At 39.7% G+C, this 15,201-nt stretch overlaps 1 protein-coding gene across 2 annotated transcripts in view; it reads left to right on the forward strand.

Moving 5' to 3' along the window:
• Positions 1 to 15,201, forward strand: part of BMPER (BMP binding endothelial regulator) — a 145,065-nt gene that overhangs the window by 97,594 nt on the left and 32,270 nt on the right. For both annotated transcript variants that reach the window (XM_079302622.1, XM_079302621.1), the window contains exon 13: positions 3,218 to 3,554. In XM_079302622.1, the coding sequence (XP_079158748.1) occupies positions 3,218 to 3,554 (337 nt within the window). The remainder of the gene's footprint in view (positions 1 to 3,217; positions 3,555 to 15,201) is intronic.

Below are 15,201 nucleotides of genomic sequence, written 5' to 3' on the forward strand. Positions count from 1 at the left end.
GAATTAAATCCAGTAATCAAGGCAGGAATCTCTAGATTTAAAAGTGTGCATTTTTATATGCTGAGAAGGAAAGCCATAATTTTATGTTATTCTTCTTCTGCATACCTACATTCCTTTGCAAGTCTACAAAAGTAGCATCTAACAAGTAAATTAACTCAGGTGAGGAAAACATTAATATTTAGAAAAAATATTTAGAAAAAACCTTTCACAATTAATGTATTTTCACTATAACTCAGTAAGTTTTGTCTTAAGGAAAAATAGTCCTAAAAGGAGACTTAAGGTAGAATCCTTAACCAGTCTTTTCTGACTTTGTTTAGAATAGGGAGCTTCTGAGGGAGCTTCTCTCAGCGGGGAGAACTTGAACACAGCCTTAAAAACTATAGTTATTTTCTGAAAAGAACTGTCTTGAGAATTTGGATCTTGATGCTTTAAACTTTGAGAAAGTTTATGTGATTCTCAAGTCTGAAGAAATCTTGGTTTATAAGTTAATGGCACTAGTACCATTAATGTTAATGGTATAATAAGTATTTTTTAAATGCCAGCATGGCAGTATTAATCTTGTGTCTGCAAACCAACCATTCAGTTTTGTCAGAAGCAAAGAAAATTGGATTTTGAATTTGTACAGCAATAATAATGAAGCAGCTTAAAAGGCAGCTTTCCCCCTTGCCACTGTACTGGCCTCATTAACAGTTGTAGTCTTGCACAATTTTTCAGTTGGCTGAGTGTAAAGTGCCTTTGGAGGAGGAGACAGTGCTGTGTTTGTGAGGTAATTTGAAGCTGATTTCAGACATAGTTAGCTCAGGATACTTTTTTTTTTCTTCAGTATTTGTGCTACCATTGCTAACCTATGGTGGTAAGAAAACAGTGTCATAGACTGTAGTGGCAGGTGATGCAGAATTACCTTCACAGTCTTGATGAGAAAATCATCCCCAAAACTCTTGGAGACATGGTGTAATTCACACAAGCACTGGGGCCAGATGTTAAGATGGACACACCCTTCTATAGGCAATAATTTCATCTTGAACCTCACCCTGTTCTTCTGCAGTGCTGGTAGGAATTGTCGTAGGAGACAATGGGATGTGTTGCTGAAGGAAGGGTTCCAGCTTTGAACTGAGTCACTGGTATCTTAATTGGATATTAACATGAGGATAGGACAGGATTTCGATCACACAATGAGAAGCACTGATTTACAAGAGGAAAGGGTGCTGCTTAGTCAGCCCACACAGCGCGTGAAGAAAACTGGAGTGAAGCCCTGGTCCTGCACTGCAGAGTAATGCTCTTTGATATTCTTGGCTAAGCAGGGGGAACATGGCAAAATCTGGATTATTCTGTTGAAAAGCAGTATCCTATGTTTATCTGTAACTAATAGCTGCTCACAGGTATTTTATGAAAATAAGTTAGCATCAGTTGTGATCTTCAGATGCAGGGTTCCTGCAGATGTGACATAGAACCATTCAGGATACATTGGAAGTAATTACAAGAAAGGCCATTTTTGGGTAGAAGTTAAGCAGCAGTGGTTTTTGGTGTTGTTTTTATTCCAAATTACATCAAAATTGTTCTCCCTTATGAGCTACCTATTTACTTGGGGGAGAAACAGGACTTCTGGACAGCAAACTAATATGATTATGCAGAAGCTAATTTATTGTTTACTTTTTAGCCTTAGTTATACATTTTAAAACTACTGTCCACGCGATTATGCATTTCTGGATTGGTGGTTTTATGCTGTTCATGTGCCTTTCATGGGCCTTTTAGGTGCAGTGATTGGTGGCTGTCCAAAGGTTTACTGCCCACCTTTATCTTGGGTCTTCTAATCTTGGTATTTTGTTTTTCAGCTCTTTCTCTCTCGGTTTAGCACAGTTTATGTTTCAGTGGTTTTGAAGGGTCTCAACAAGATGTCAAAAAACACTTAAAAATGGCTCGTCCTGTGCACTTGTGATAAACACCGGTCTAAACTAAGAAATATACAGAAAAGAGCTAAGCATGTGAAGGGACAGCAAAATATGCAGAAAAACAACTAGGCAGCAAATGGAGCTAAATATAGCTTAATATAGCTAAATATAGTTTGGCTGGTGCACACAATAGAGAGCAAGGCCTGGACTTGTTCAGATGTGTCCACTGTGGCCTAAACTAGTTCAGTGTTGCTACATTTCTTCCTCAAAGAATGGAATTAATTTAATCTACAGTCACTCAGGCAAAAACAAGAAGTTTAGTCTCCACCTGATCTCTGGCCCCTCTAGAGTATTGCTGGGAAGAGAAAGACATCCAGAAAGTAATTAATTCCCTGTGCGTTAGACAATCCTATTGTGATCCAGAGCTATTTTACTCCATCAAAAGGCCTAGATAGCTGACTTAAGCTAGACATCTAGGTTTAGGTGAGTACAGACAGATAAAATGGATTTCACTCACAAAAAGTAACTTTGATTTTGATGTTCCAGACATGCCAAAACTTCCTGTAAAACAAATTGTACCAGAGGGCTTACATCCCAGCCACTAGATGAAGGTTAGATGTTTACCATTATTTCTCAGTGTTGCTAACCTATGCAGACAACTTCAAAAAGTTCGTGATTAATGCCTTTTGAATGAACAGTTTTAATCCAATTGAATGCTTTCTTACAACAGTTTTGCACACCTGATATATCTTTGTTGCAATCTTTTAAACTCTTTTTACTCCCACAAAATAAGGTGACTTGTATCAGAACGTTTGTCTTCACCCCAATGAGTGATTAGTGTCAGCTTTGTAGGCAAGAATAGGATGTTTCACATAAGGTCACAACTGGAGTCTCATGGGACATGGACATCTTTGTATGACAACTACCTGTGCAGTGGGTAACAATGGTTGAGATTCTGGGCTCCCTGCAAAATCACCTAGAAATTTACCATAGCAAATTCAGTTTCAAGAATTTTGCAGGAACCTTCCTTTGATATTGATATCCTGCCTTGGCTCTTTTTTTTTTAGAATAACCCCATTCATTAGCAAGAAGGAAGTGAAATAAGAAGGCATAAGCATTAATATGTTGTAATTGACTGTAATTCAAGAAACACTGCACTTGTCAGAGGCACTTATTGGGAGCTATATAGAAATGTAACAACATTATCAGAACTAAGCCAATGGCTTTGTTACATGAGGTGCAGTTTATCCTCAATTTCTTCTTATATATGGGGTTTTTTTGGTTTTTTTGGGTTTTGTTTTTTGATTTTTGTCTTATCTTTTTATTAGGCTTGGAAATCTCATGGGATGGAGACAGTTTTGTGGAAGTCATGGCTGCACCTCATCTGAAAGGCAAACTTTGTGGACTGTGTGGCAATTACAATGGGCACAAGCGAGATGACCTGATTGGGGGGGATGGGAATTTTAAGTTCGATGTGGACGACTTTGCTGAATCCTGGCGTGTGGAGTCCAATGAGTTCTGCAGCCGCTTGCAGAGAAAACCTGTACCTGAGCTCTGTCATGGGACAGTCAGGGTGAAACTCCGAGCTCACCGGGAATGCCAGAAACTTAAAGCATGGGAGTTCCAGAGCTGTCATTCAACGGTGGATTATACTACATTTTACCGGTAAGTGTGGCTTGCTGTGGAGAGAGGTTTTTCTATGAGGAGAAAAACCACATAGTAGTTTCAGTAGCCCGGTTTCAGTAGCACTTGAATGTGTCTTGAGATATGTTTGCTAACAATTAATATACAGGTTTATATTATGGGAGGTTTTCTGAGTCCAGAACCAGAAGAAGATGGTCCTGAACAGCCAACAGTGAGAAAGGCAGGCAGACTTGTGATAACCTAGAGAAAAAGTACTTTTGAAGACTGAAGAAAGACGGGGGAAGAGACTTCAAAAAATTTTTGTAAAGTCCCTCTGATTTCAAACTCAGTTGTAAAATTGAGGCTGACTTCAATTGCTGTTGCTTGTGGTTCACAGAAGTGTGTCTTCCCAGAAATATTTTGAAAATTACTTTATTGAAGTAGGGATATTAAATACGTTTAATGCCTTTTGGATGGTGTGGTTTGTGGGTTGAGAATTTGAAAGGAGAGAGTTAACAAAGAATTCCATGCAAGGCCTGTCCTGCCCTGGGCAAAAAGAAAGACAGATGAGGATCTAGAATCCATGTCTGAGTGAATTATTTAAGATTCTTCTATCTTTAAAATGCTTACAGTCTAAACTACAGACATATTTTCTGTTCTTTAATTGGCATGAGTTCATTTACCCCTCACTCAGTAAATACAATTGTCTATTCTTTTGATTGCCTAACATAAAATATAAGAGCAAGCTGAGTCACAGTTGTATGGTTGTGGATGGAGCTGCCTGATCTGTGTGCTCCCAGCTTTCTCCACTTGGGCACATCCACTGAACTATTTGATTTATTAGGAAAATCTTTCTAGAATGACCAACTTTGCTTATGAATTGCCTTTCCTCTTTTTTTATAATGAGGCGGAAATACTTTTATCTAATGCAGCAGAATACATCTGAGACTAGGAAATGCTAGAAGAAAACATACAGCTTGGCTTGTAGTCTATGTTCCTCTGCACTTATTTTGCTATGGTGTATCCCTGTGATAGGAGCCTAGCAGAGAGTAAAGATTATATTGTGTGCAGGTTATAATACTTTATCTTTTCCAATGGCTGAAGGCACAGCAGAGAGCACTAGACAAGCTAACACACAGAGTCTTTGAATGCATTTCAGCAACATTCCCATCTCACTTGCATTGTCCTTTAAAGGTAAATAGATGCAAATAGAAAATGCAAATAGAAAAGAGACACAGAGAGATTTGTTTAATTTTGCAGTGGATTTTTTGTTCCTTTTTAAAAGTAGATCATGATTAATTTAGTGCAACACACTTCCTGACACCACAGCAGAAAGTGATTTATATTTTGGCTGCAGCAGTCAAAAAAATTCAACATGTTTGCACCCAGAGCTTTTCTGATCCTTTAAAATTATGTCTAATGTTTGTCCTGGAAAGACAATTAAATAAAGCAAGTATTTAAATTGATTGTGTCTTTTTGTAGAAAAGTGTATTTTTCCCTCAGGAAACATTGTGTTGAAATGACCATCATCTTTTCTCAGAAGTAGCTGTTCATTTGTTTCCATTTAGATGTTGTTAGCTCAGCTGTAAAATGCTCAGCTTCCAACACAGGAATGAAGATAAACTATAATTTATAGCTAAATAATGGTATGTAGTAGAAAGCTGCTTCTTGTTAGGAACTGATAAAGTTGTAGCAAGGAATTTTGTTAATGACCATGGCCATTTTTCATACCAGGAAGTGTCTGCAAGGAGGTAATGATTATGGAACATGCATTCAAGAAAGATTTGCATTTTTCATTAATTTCTTTTCAAAGAACTTATTACTGGTGATGTGCTTTTGCAAGAGATTTAGATTTCCATTAAAAGAAATTAAAATTGCATTTTCAAAGAAACATCAGCTTTTAACTAAGTTTTTTTTGGAAAGACATATTTAGTCAAGGTTCTCTAATTTCAGGTAAGTTTAACTAACATTTTTAAAATTCTGCTTTTGAAATTCTCAACAGGCTCCTAGCTGTAAGAAAAGGGAGGAAGCAGAATGACAGAGTTAGATTCTTTTTTCTCCCGATGTCGTAATTGAATTGAATAGCTTCTCAGTTTTTACCCTCCAATATTACATATTATAGAATTTTTTCATTTTGAAATACTACATTTTCAAGAGTTAACCTTTATTGGTCATTCTTTCCTATATTACTGACATTTCTTCATTTTCATTTTGCTGCTTGGGTAGTGACCTGCTGTTAATAAAAATTCTCAGAAATAGAAATAAACTCAGAGGAACATTAGGAATTAGGGTGAGTTTTCTCCAAATACCAAAAAATGCAGTGAACAATGCATTACATACATTTGTCTGACATTGTGTTACTGAGGAGATTTCTGTGAAGATATCTCAAATTAAGTCTCATTCTTTTTACAGCTGTAGTTTCTCCTTTTGTTAGCCATCCAAAAAGCATACAGCAGGATTGTCATGATTGTTAAATGAAAAGGATGTAGTTAATGTTTTAAAGAATAGAAACCTAGCTGTATGTTAACTCCCAAACTTGACCTTGAGAGATCTGACACCTAAGGTTTGGCACCTTGCCCTTAAACCCTTTTTTGTGATGTTACTTTGGTGACTTGTGTTTCCCTGCCAAGCATATGGCAGAAGAAAGTACAATGTGTGTGAGAAAGAATTTTGAAATAGTCCTGAATGCAGACTAACAAACTTACTATCTAATTTTATACCACTTTTTAAGTTCTTTTTTTTGTAACTAAACCCATTCTATGTTTGTTTTTTAGTTGTGGTTTGCTTTGTTTAGTTTCGAGCTGGTATTTTTTGTTTGTCTTTAATGCATTTCTAATTGTTCAGTACTCATGAGTAATACTCTAAAAATAACCCTTAGGGTTCAAAGTTTTGGAGGCAAGTTCATTAAGCAGGGAGACTATTGTAAATTTCTAAGATATTTTGGTAAATCCTGCATGAAGAGGACATTAGCAGTTGGTGTCATCACCGTTGCCACTTGTCTATTTTGGTATTCCATTATGGCTAACCATCCTAAAGTGGTCCTTGAAAAACAATAGTAAAAGGAAGTTACCAAGGTTACTCAGTATCAAGTTTTAGGCAAGATTTTTAAACCACACGTACAATAAAGCTGCCACTCAAACTCCTGAAACTTAAGTATAAACAGCACTAAAAATAGGTGGTATTATCTCAGTATCTTGTGCTGTTACCAGAAGAAGCTCTATCACATTATCAGGAAATATTACAGTACCATTTACACTCATGGGTGAGTATTTGGGGATCTTAGGGAACTTGGAAAAGGAGAAGAGGACTTCATGATCACCAAACCCTACCCCATGGCTGATCTGGTTGCACATCCTTGAGCTGTGCTGTAGCAGGGCCCTACAGGTGGCTCCAGCAGATGAGGCCAGGGAGCAATGTGATCATGCAGAGCAGGTCACAAGTGTGTCCCCATGCCTGCTTTGCTTGGTCATGACTGACACCTCTCAGGAACCTCCTTGGGAGGCACAGAAGCAGGCAGCCCCTACCACGGGTCTGGGAACTGCACCGAGAGAGCCACAGCAGTGCTGCTTTATGCAGGGAGAAATGTGGCTGCAGGAGACACTGTAGAGGAAGACACAGGACTCATACTCCCCAAACACCTGCCTTCATTATCATCCATGGCTTTCTAATAGGTTGGTGGGGTCCTTTTCTTTAAACAGTTGTATCAACAGATTTGGAACATGACATTGACATGGTATCAGTATATCACCCATCTCTAATGGACCTACACAGCTGCTGAGTTCATAAATGACTAATTAGACATTGTTTGAGTCTCTCATTACTGCCACAACTTTGAAAAAAATTCAATATATTGGTTTTGCCATGCAGAAGATATCTCTATTTCACATAGGAAGATTTGTGTCCCTAACTCTTAAGAGAAGTCTTTTTATGATTATTACTCTTCCTATTATTAATATGTATTTTTGCTGTTGTTATTATATTTTTAGCAGGCAATAGCACTCTGAATAATTGATTACTCTTTTGCTCCTTTGTAGTTGTCCTGGGATATGTTTTTTTCTTAAACACTTGATTTTAATCATCAGTATTTTAGGGCAGCCAATAATTAACATACTAATAGCATCATTTGCTTGAATCTGTTAATCACATGCATTTAAGAATTGCAAATCTACTTAATTGCAATTCTTGACTTAAATGTTCCTTGTGATATTCCTTGTGACATTACTCCATCTGCAGTTCTGAGTTAATCAAGTAATGAGTTTCTATCTCAGTTAACCTATTAACTTTATGCAGTTAACTGCTGCAGTCTTGAAGTTTTTCTAAAAATTTCCACTTAACTAGCAAAAATATTATTGCTTGGAGTTAAAGCATAAATTGCAATGTTTGTAGCCTGTTAGATCTCTGTTATTAAGATTGGCAGTGATGCCATAAAATGGCTGCAGAGAACATGCGAGCCACTGCACTGCAAAGATAATCACAAACTAGTTGAAAGATGGGGACCAAGGGTTTGTGGCTTTGAAGCAAAAGATTTGAAGGTCTTTTTTCCTGTTAACAGCTGTAGAATTCATGTTGTTATACCCCTATGTTCATTCAGCAGGATGGTACAGAAGAAATGTATGCTGAAGAATGACTTAAGAAAATCCTGTTTCAAGTGTTTAAGGGGTGTATGGAACTGGGATCCTCAGTTTACTGCCAAGCTGCATATTGTAAAATTCTCCAAACAAGGTTTTCAGGTCCTGGCTGTGAATTATGGCACAGCAGTTGCTCTGGCTGAGGTCAGGCTGCTCCAGAGCTCAGCTGTAACTCTTAGTTCTCACCAGGGTGACTCCTGTCCTGGCTCCTGCTCCTGAACCAGCCTCCACAGATGTCTTTCCACCCACCCCAGGACAGAGCTGGCCTTTGTCTCCCTTCAAGAGAGGCTCAAAAAAGGGACTGATGGCATGAAACTATGACTTACAGACCTGGCACAGAGCAGGGGTTGGCTCTTGCTTCCACTTGTCCTTGTGCTGAGGAATGGATGTTTCTGCATCTGTCAGACTATCTGCCTGAAGCTGGCCCTGAGTCTGGGTACTAGCAGCAGTGTAACCACAACAGAGAGGAGCTCAGGATGAAACAATTTATTCAACTTCTTGGTCAAACTGTCACTGAGCAGCTGCACTACCCAGGAACTTCTGGTTAGAAAGGAATGTAAAAATATTTGAAACAATTACTTTTTCTTTTTTAAATTTTCTTTTTTTTTTCTTTTTTTTTTTTAAAGCAAATCTACATGAGGGTGTGGGTTTTCTACGAATCACAGAATCACAAAATAGGTAAGGTTGGAGGGGACAAGAGTAGGGTCATCTGGTCTAACCTCCCAGCTCATGCGGGATCATCCTAGAGCACATGGCACAGGATTGTGTCCAGACAGTTCTTGAATATCTCCAGTGAGGGAGATTCCACAATCTCTCTGGGCAATCTATTCCAGTGCTCAGTCACCTGCACAGTAAAGAACTTCCTCATGTTCAGGTGGAACTTTCTGTGCATCAGTTTCTGCCCATTGCCTCTTTTCCTATTGATTTGCACCACCAAGAAGAGCCTGGAAACATCCTCTTGGCACCTCACCTTTAGATATTTATACATGTTAATGAGGTCCCCTTTCAGTTGTTTCTTCTCGAGGTTGAACACGCCCAACTCCCTCATAAGAAAAACGCTCAGTTCCCCAGTCCTTGTTGCCCTTCCTGGATCTGCTCCAGAAGCTTCATATCTCCCTTGTACTGAGGAGCCCAGAATTGGACAGAGCACTCCAGATGTGGCCTCACCAGTGCTGAGTAGAAGGGCAGAGTCACTTAGCTCAATCTGCTGGCAGTGCTCTTCCTGATGCACTTCAGGACACCATTGGCCTCCTGGGCTACAAGGGCACACTGCGAGGTCCTTCTCTGCAGAGCTGTTTGCAGAAGTTTGACCCCTGGACTGTGCTAGTGCATGGAGTTATTCCTCCCCTGGTGCAGGACCCTGCATTTGCCTTTGTTGAACTTCCTCTCTGCCCATCTCTCCAACCTGTGAGGTCCTTCTGAAGGGCTGCACAGCATTCTGGTAGTAGATGCTTAGGCACTGAGAGTACCAGTGTGTCCCCAAGCCCTGCAAGAGCTCTGGTGCTTGGGAACCAGCTCTCCACACATATCTATCTGGACTCCCTGCTGCCTTTCCTTTATAGCCCTATATAAATTGACATTATCCCCCAAACCACTCAATGTCAATCTGTGCATTTTGTGTAAGGCTGTGATGAACTGTTTGAAATACAAGTAAGAAGCTTGAGTTAGATTGTTGGTGGCAAACAATGAGAGAAAATATATTTTGTGGTGTCTGATGTATTTTGGGATTTCTAGGACCAAGCATCAAACTGTCCTGCCTATATGCTAATGGTAAGGAATACTGCAAAGTACTGCATATATGCAAGTCTATAGATCTGTTTTAAGCTCCCTCCTTGAAGTATTTTTCATCTGATATAGCCAAGAGTGATTGAGTGCAAGCTGCCAGAAAAATACTATTTAGATGTAAAGATTAGAAGTTTGGGTTTCGACAAATGGGTTGAGTGGTCAGAAAACATAAATCTAAAGCCAAGCTGAGCTCAATTATTGGCAGATCATTATTCCTCTTCATCTTTCCCCACACCCCTGACCCTGGTGGGGTATTTTTCATGTAACAAAGTCCCATCTACTTGTGTCTGTTTAGAAAAGTACCTCAGGAAGTTGGTGCTAGAAAACATTCTTCTCTTTGTATTAGTGGTTATTACAGCTGTAAAACAGTGAAGCAGTGCCAGAGGATTCACAGATGTCTCCTTTCCTATTGAAATATTGGGATTCAGTGGCAGGGAGGGATTAGGATGGAGAGGGCTCCAAAACCTTACAAAACGGTGGTGTTGGATAGACACCATTCACCTGGGACTGTCCACAGCTTGCTTCTAGCCGAGAAGTGCATGCCTCCCCAATGACCCCCTTTGTATTCCCCTGAATGGAAAGTTAATTTTTTTTTTTTTTTAACAAGGAGAAATCTGCTATAGGAAAACCAGATGAAGCAGCATACTACTATGTGATTACACCCCTGGAAATTTCCTTTCCTTCAAAGGATGGCAGTCTGGAATGTGTTTATTTTGCTTATCAAATTACATGATCACAAACCTACCTGTCCTTTTACACAGAATAAGATGTTGTTTCCTACTCCTTGTAAGTGCATTATGAGACTCCATTTCCCACTTTTCCAGGAAAAAAACTTCATTTGTCATTATCATGAATGGAGTATGTAAAGACTTATGATGAAACCTGCTTCTGCCTAGTAAAACATTTTTTTTCGGTTTATTATCTGGCTCAATGAAATTCAAGTCAGGTGTTTCATAACCAATTGCTGTCTTCCTCATTGTCCATTGTCTGACAGATATGAGACTCTGCATGTGAAACTGCAGAGACAAAAATGGTCCTGAAAGATGGCAGGCACTATGGAGTAGGGAGGAGGGGGGAGACATCTAACAGAAAAGCAGGGTGTGCCCAATGGCCTCATCATTTGTCAATATGGACTGCATACTTAGAACTTGTTGTTGCTGGATTACTTTTAATAGAGGTTTGGAAGTTTGGTTTGTTTTTTTTCTACAGTGCCTTGAAGTCATGAGGTAAAATTCTAATTCATTGGGAATTTTGCTATATTTGGGTGACAGGTTTTCATCATAATGAATTTTCCTGTCCAGACAGCTGTATTACAGTAATCTTTGCATCAGTTAGTAATCCTTGTTTTCTCTTCCCACCATTTGCTGGACCACAGATAATTTCAGAAAGCTTCAGCTAGTTGTTTCATCAGCATTCTTTACTGGGGTAGACAAAAGAAAACACATTCAAATCTGGACACCCATATTGTGTTTGCAGGCCTCTTTTTTCCTAGGGGAAAACTAAAGAGTGACTTTCCAAGGCAAAAAAATTTCTCTCAACACAGGGAACTGATAGATCTTTTCTGCATTTTGCTGACTAGAATTCACTTGTTCTTTTTTCCTGTCTGTGATAGGTCTGCTGTACCTCACATTTTTCAAAGTTTGTTTGATAGGCTTTAAAACATGCTCTTTAACATAGAATTCACCTTCATAAATATCCTTATTAAAGCTACAATATTCAAATGCCACTATTTCATGGTGAGCGTGAACATGCTGTAGGACTGCCATGGTGAAATATAAGCACATCCCTGTTGTGTACACTAATAAATAGTTTTTGAAAGAGCCCTTTCCCATTCTGGAAAGCACTACTGATGTTTCAGTATTATAATAAAATGCATTATGTTTAAAAAGAAGAGAGAAGGCATGGAGAGGAACTGGTAGAAAAGCAGACTGATATCATCCCTTGTGGAAATATTTTTAAAAGATGCTGCCTGCCAATTGGTGCAACTTAATCCATTACCAAAGAAACAATACCTGCTACTCTGAAGTATTTCTTTTAAGCTGCAAAAATAAATCCCATTTTTTGGGGACATGCTAGTGGGAGAAGTTTTAAGCATCGTCAGGGAAACCACCATATGTCTCTGGCAGGTATCAGAGATTTTTAACTACAGCTGCTACAAAATCCAAGATCTCTGTTTGATCTCATTTTAATTAACCTCTACGACAGGTTCTCAACAGGGCTATCTTTGCAAATTTGTTTTAATTAAATTTTAGCTTTTTATATTTTAAGCTTTATTGCCATATTGACTTTAAATAAAATGCAGAGATGCTTAGCTGATGGCAACATGTCTACTTCTGTAAATAAATAATTCAAGAAACCAGCCCATCAGATCTCATATTCTGCCTTGGAGACAGGTCAGTAAGTGTTGCAAGGAAGAGGAAACCCACCCATATGGTAGCTGGCCAACTGTGCTGTATTGTTGGGACATATCTCCATATAGGGGGAAAAATCCTTTCAGGCCCCTGAGATGATCAGTTTACAACTCATAACGTGACAATTTAATTGCCTTTTCTTTAGCATGCATAACTGCAAAGCTACTATACTTCAGTTCCTATTTTAAGCCACCTGCAGTATATCCTACATAATGAGACACACAGCAAAGATGAGCAAGGGTGTTTATAAGCAGGCAAATGAAATGGATTTGTGGGAAATGTTTTAAAAATAAGCTTTACCTAATCCTCCTGTTATTCTTATAAATTCATTTATGGTTCTGGCAGGATAACCAGACAAAGCAGGATGTGAGCTGTGAGCAGTTTTCTGTAGAAAGTTTGCCCTAAGAAGGTTTTGTCAGCTCCAAGGACCTTATCAAACTTGCTCTCCCTGTATTTTGGAGAGCTGACTTGTGCATGTGAGGGGTCCATTTTAGAGACATTATATGGGTTAGATTTAACTGAAAGCTTTCTTGTGGGTGTTTTTAATAGTTGGAGATTTTTCCTTCAGTTTTGCTGTCTTGTTTTCTCAATCTCACAAGGCATCCAAAAATGTGGGATGTTCCCAGGCTTTGAGATCTCTATGGACCTCTGCATTATGTCAGCTTTTAAGTAGCTGTCTGTAGTATAAAGCAGCAATACAGGGTATAGGCAAATCTCCTTCTTTCCTGTCTGTATTAATAAGGGCTCCTTGTACTGAGAGGTGTGTGAAGATCCCATACTCCACACCTGCTCTCTAGAGTGTACAAACTGCTAGTGTGTAAAGCAATTAACTTTTAATTATTCAAGCTTCATTTTTCTGTCATTCTTCACAGCACATGAAGGAATAATTTATACAGTGCCTCAAACAAACACAGCACAATCCATTTTGAGGTCCTCTCCTGTTGCTATTCAACCTGCAAAATGTTTGCCCTCTGGGCAGCAAAGCTCTGAGAGCAAGAGCAGATCGAGCACCAGGCACCAGCAGCGAGATGAGAGAACAGATGCAGGCCCTGATTACCTGTAAGCACTCAGCTTCTATATATGTGGCAGGGCAATCAATATATGTGCTGGTGAGGGCTTGAGGCATGACAACAAAAGGTCAACAAAAGCACCTGAGGATTATTGTATGCTCATTGTCCTGGTTTGAAAGGACAGGTGTCTGCCAGTAAGGGCAGAAGTTTCCCTTTGAAATAGAGACTTTGGTTCCACTCCCCCCAAGTATTATAATTGTTTGAATCAAGGACTCTGAGACAGAGATAAGGGGGTGGGAATAACAGCTCTTTTACTAATATATCTAACCATACAAGCAGAAAACAACAGCAGTTGTTAAAATTGCTAACAGAACAGAATAGATAACTCGGTGTCAGTCCCTTTAGATGCAAGCACGCTGTCTCTGTGCTTAGTCCCAGCCCGGAGCTGCCGAGGGCAGGCAGGAATGGAGGCAGGAGGGGGCGGCAGCGGCCACGCCGGTCTTGGGTGGGAACAGGCTGGAGCAGGCGGCTCCTCGCTCACCATGTGTGTCCGGGTGATCAGCTGTGTCCGCAGAGGCAGGAGGCTGGAACGGGGCAGATGCAGGACAGGTGATCACAGAGGGTCTGGCTCTCCTGTGCTCCGGCCGTGTGGCTGAAGATCCAGGCGTCCTTCTCCCCCACTCGCCGGAAAACACGAGTTCCTCCCCCCCCCCCACCCCCCTTTCCCCGCGGAAGCCTCAGAGGCCCCTCCAGGAGCCACGGCAATTGACACCTTTTGTCTGGACTCATCAGAGATCCTGGGTGTAACCCAGCCAGCTCCATTGGCATGATAATGGGAAAAATTCTTTCAATTGACACAGTAGTAGAAAAACACTCAACTCCCAACACTCATGCATTGCACCAAATCAAAGAGCAGACTCAATGGGAGCAGACAAGAATGGTAGCACAGGTACTTGTGCTTATCCAGTATGTATTTATCCATCTCAAACGTTTGCTATGATTCCTAATTTTGGGTAATGTATGGGTATGTGTGTTGGGTTCACCCACTCTTAAACTGTTGAGATGCCCATTGGAAACACGTGTGGCTGTGCTCCCATAATCAGCTCTGTCTCAGGTGGATTCATCAGAGCAGATACAGACTTATGGAGATTGCCAGTGTCACCCTGGAGCAGCTGTAGAACTAAAATGCCACTGGATCCAAACTACACTTTAATGAGTACCTTCCTCACCCAAAGGGAGCAGTAGGGTTATATTTTCACCCAAAATAGAGGGATGTGCATATGTGAGAGCAGGTGCTGTGATTTCACCTCTTCATCATGATATGCAGAGGATGAAATCGTTAAATTCTCTCTGACTCCTCCACTTAAGCCAGTTGAAATTAAAATTGTTGGTGAATGTGTTGGGAATACTGAAGGAAGTTGAAGCCATATGCTTTCTTGCATTCCTGCGTGCTCCTACAACTAATGTTCTGTTTACATAATATTCCTGAAACATAAAAAGCTAAAATAAATCTAGCATGTGAAAATTAATAACAAGTAATTTCTCTTATAAGTCCAGAGAAAGCTGTTGTAAGTGTTAAGGTATTCAGACAGCTGATTTTTGTACATCAGCTCTCAAATGAGTTATGTAGTTTACAGAGAGTGAGTGCTTAAGGTTATGTAGTCTATGAGTACATGAAGTAAGAGTTTGTTGAGGATGGTGGTACCATGGCAGCAAAGAAAAAGATTACAAAGTTCCTTTCCTAAGTGCTCCTTCTTAGCACTTTACATTTTCAAATCACTGTAAACATTTAATTCTCTCGTACTCTGGTTTGAAGTTGTTGAAATTAAGAAAGATTTCTTTGCTGTGCAGGAAG

Source organism: Erithacus rubecula, assembly GCF_903797595.1.
Source record: "Erithacus rubecula genome assembly, chromosome: 3".
Classification (NCBI taxonomy): Eukaryota; Metazoa; Chordata; class Aves; order Passeriformes; family Muscicapidae; genus Erithacus; species Erithacus rubecula.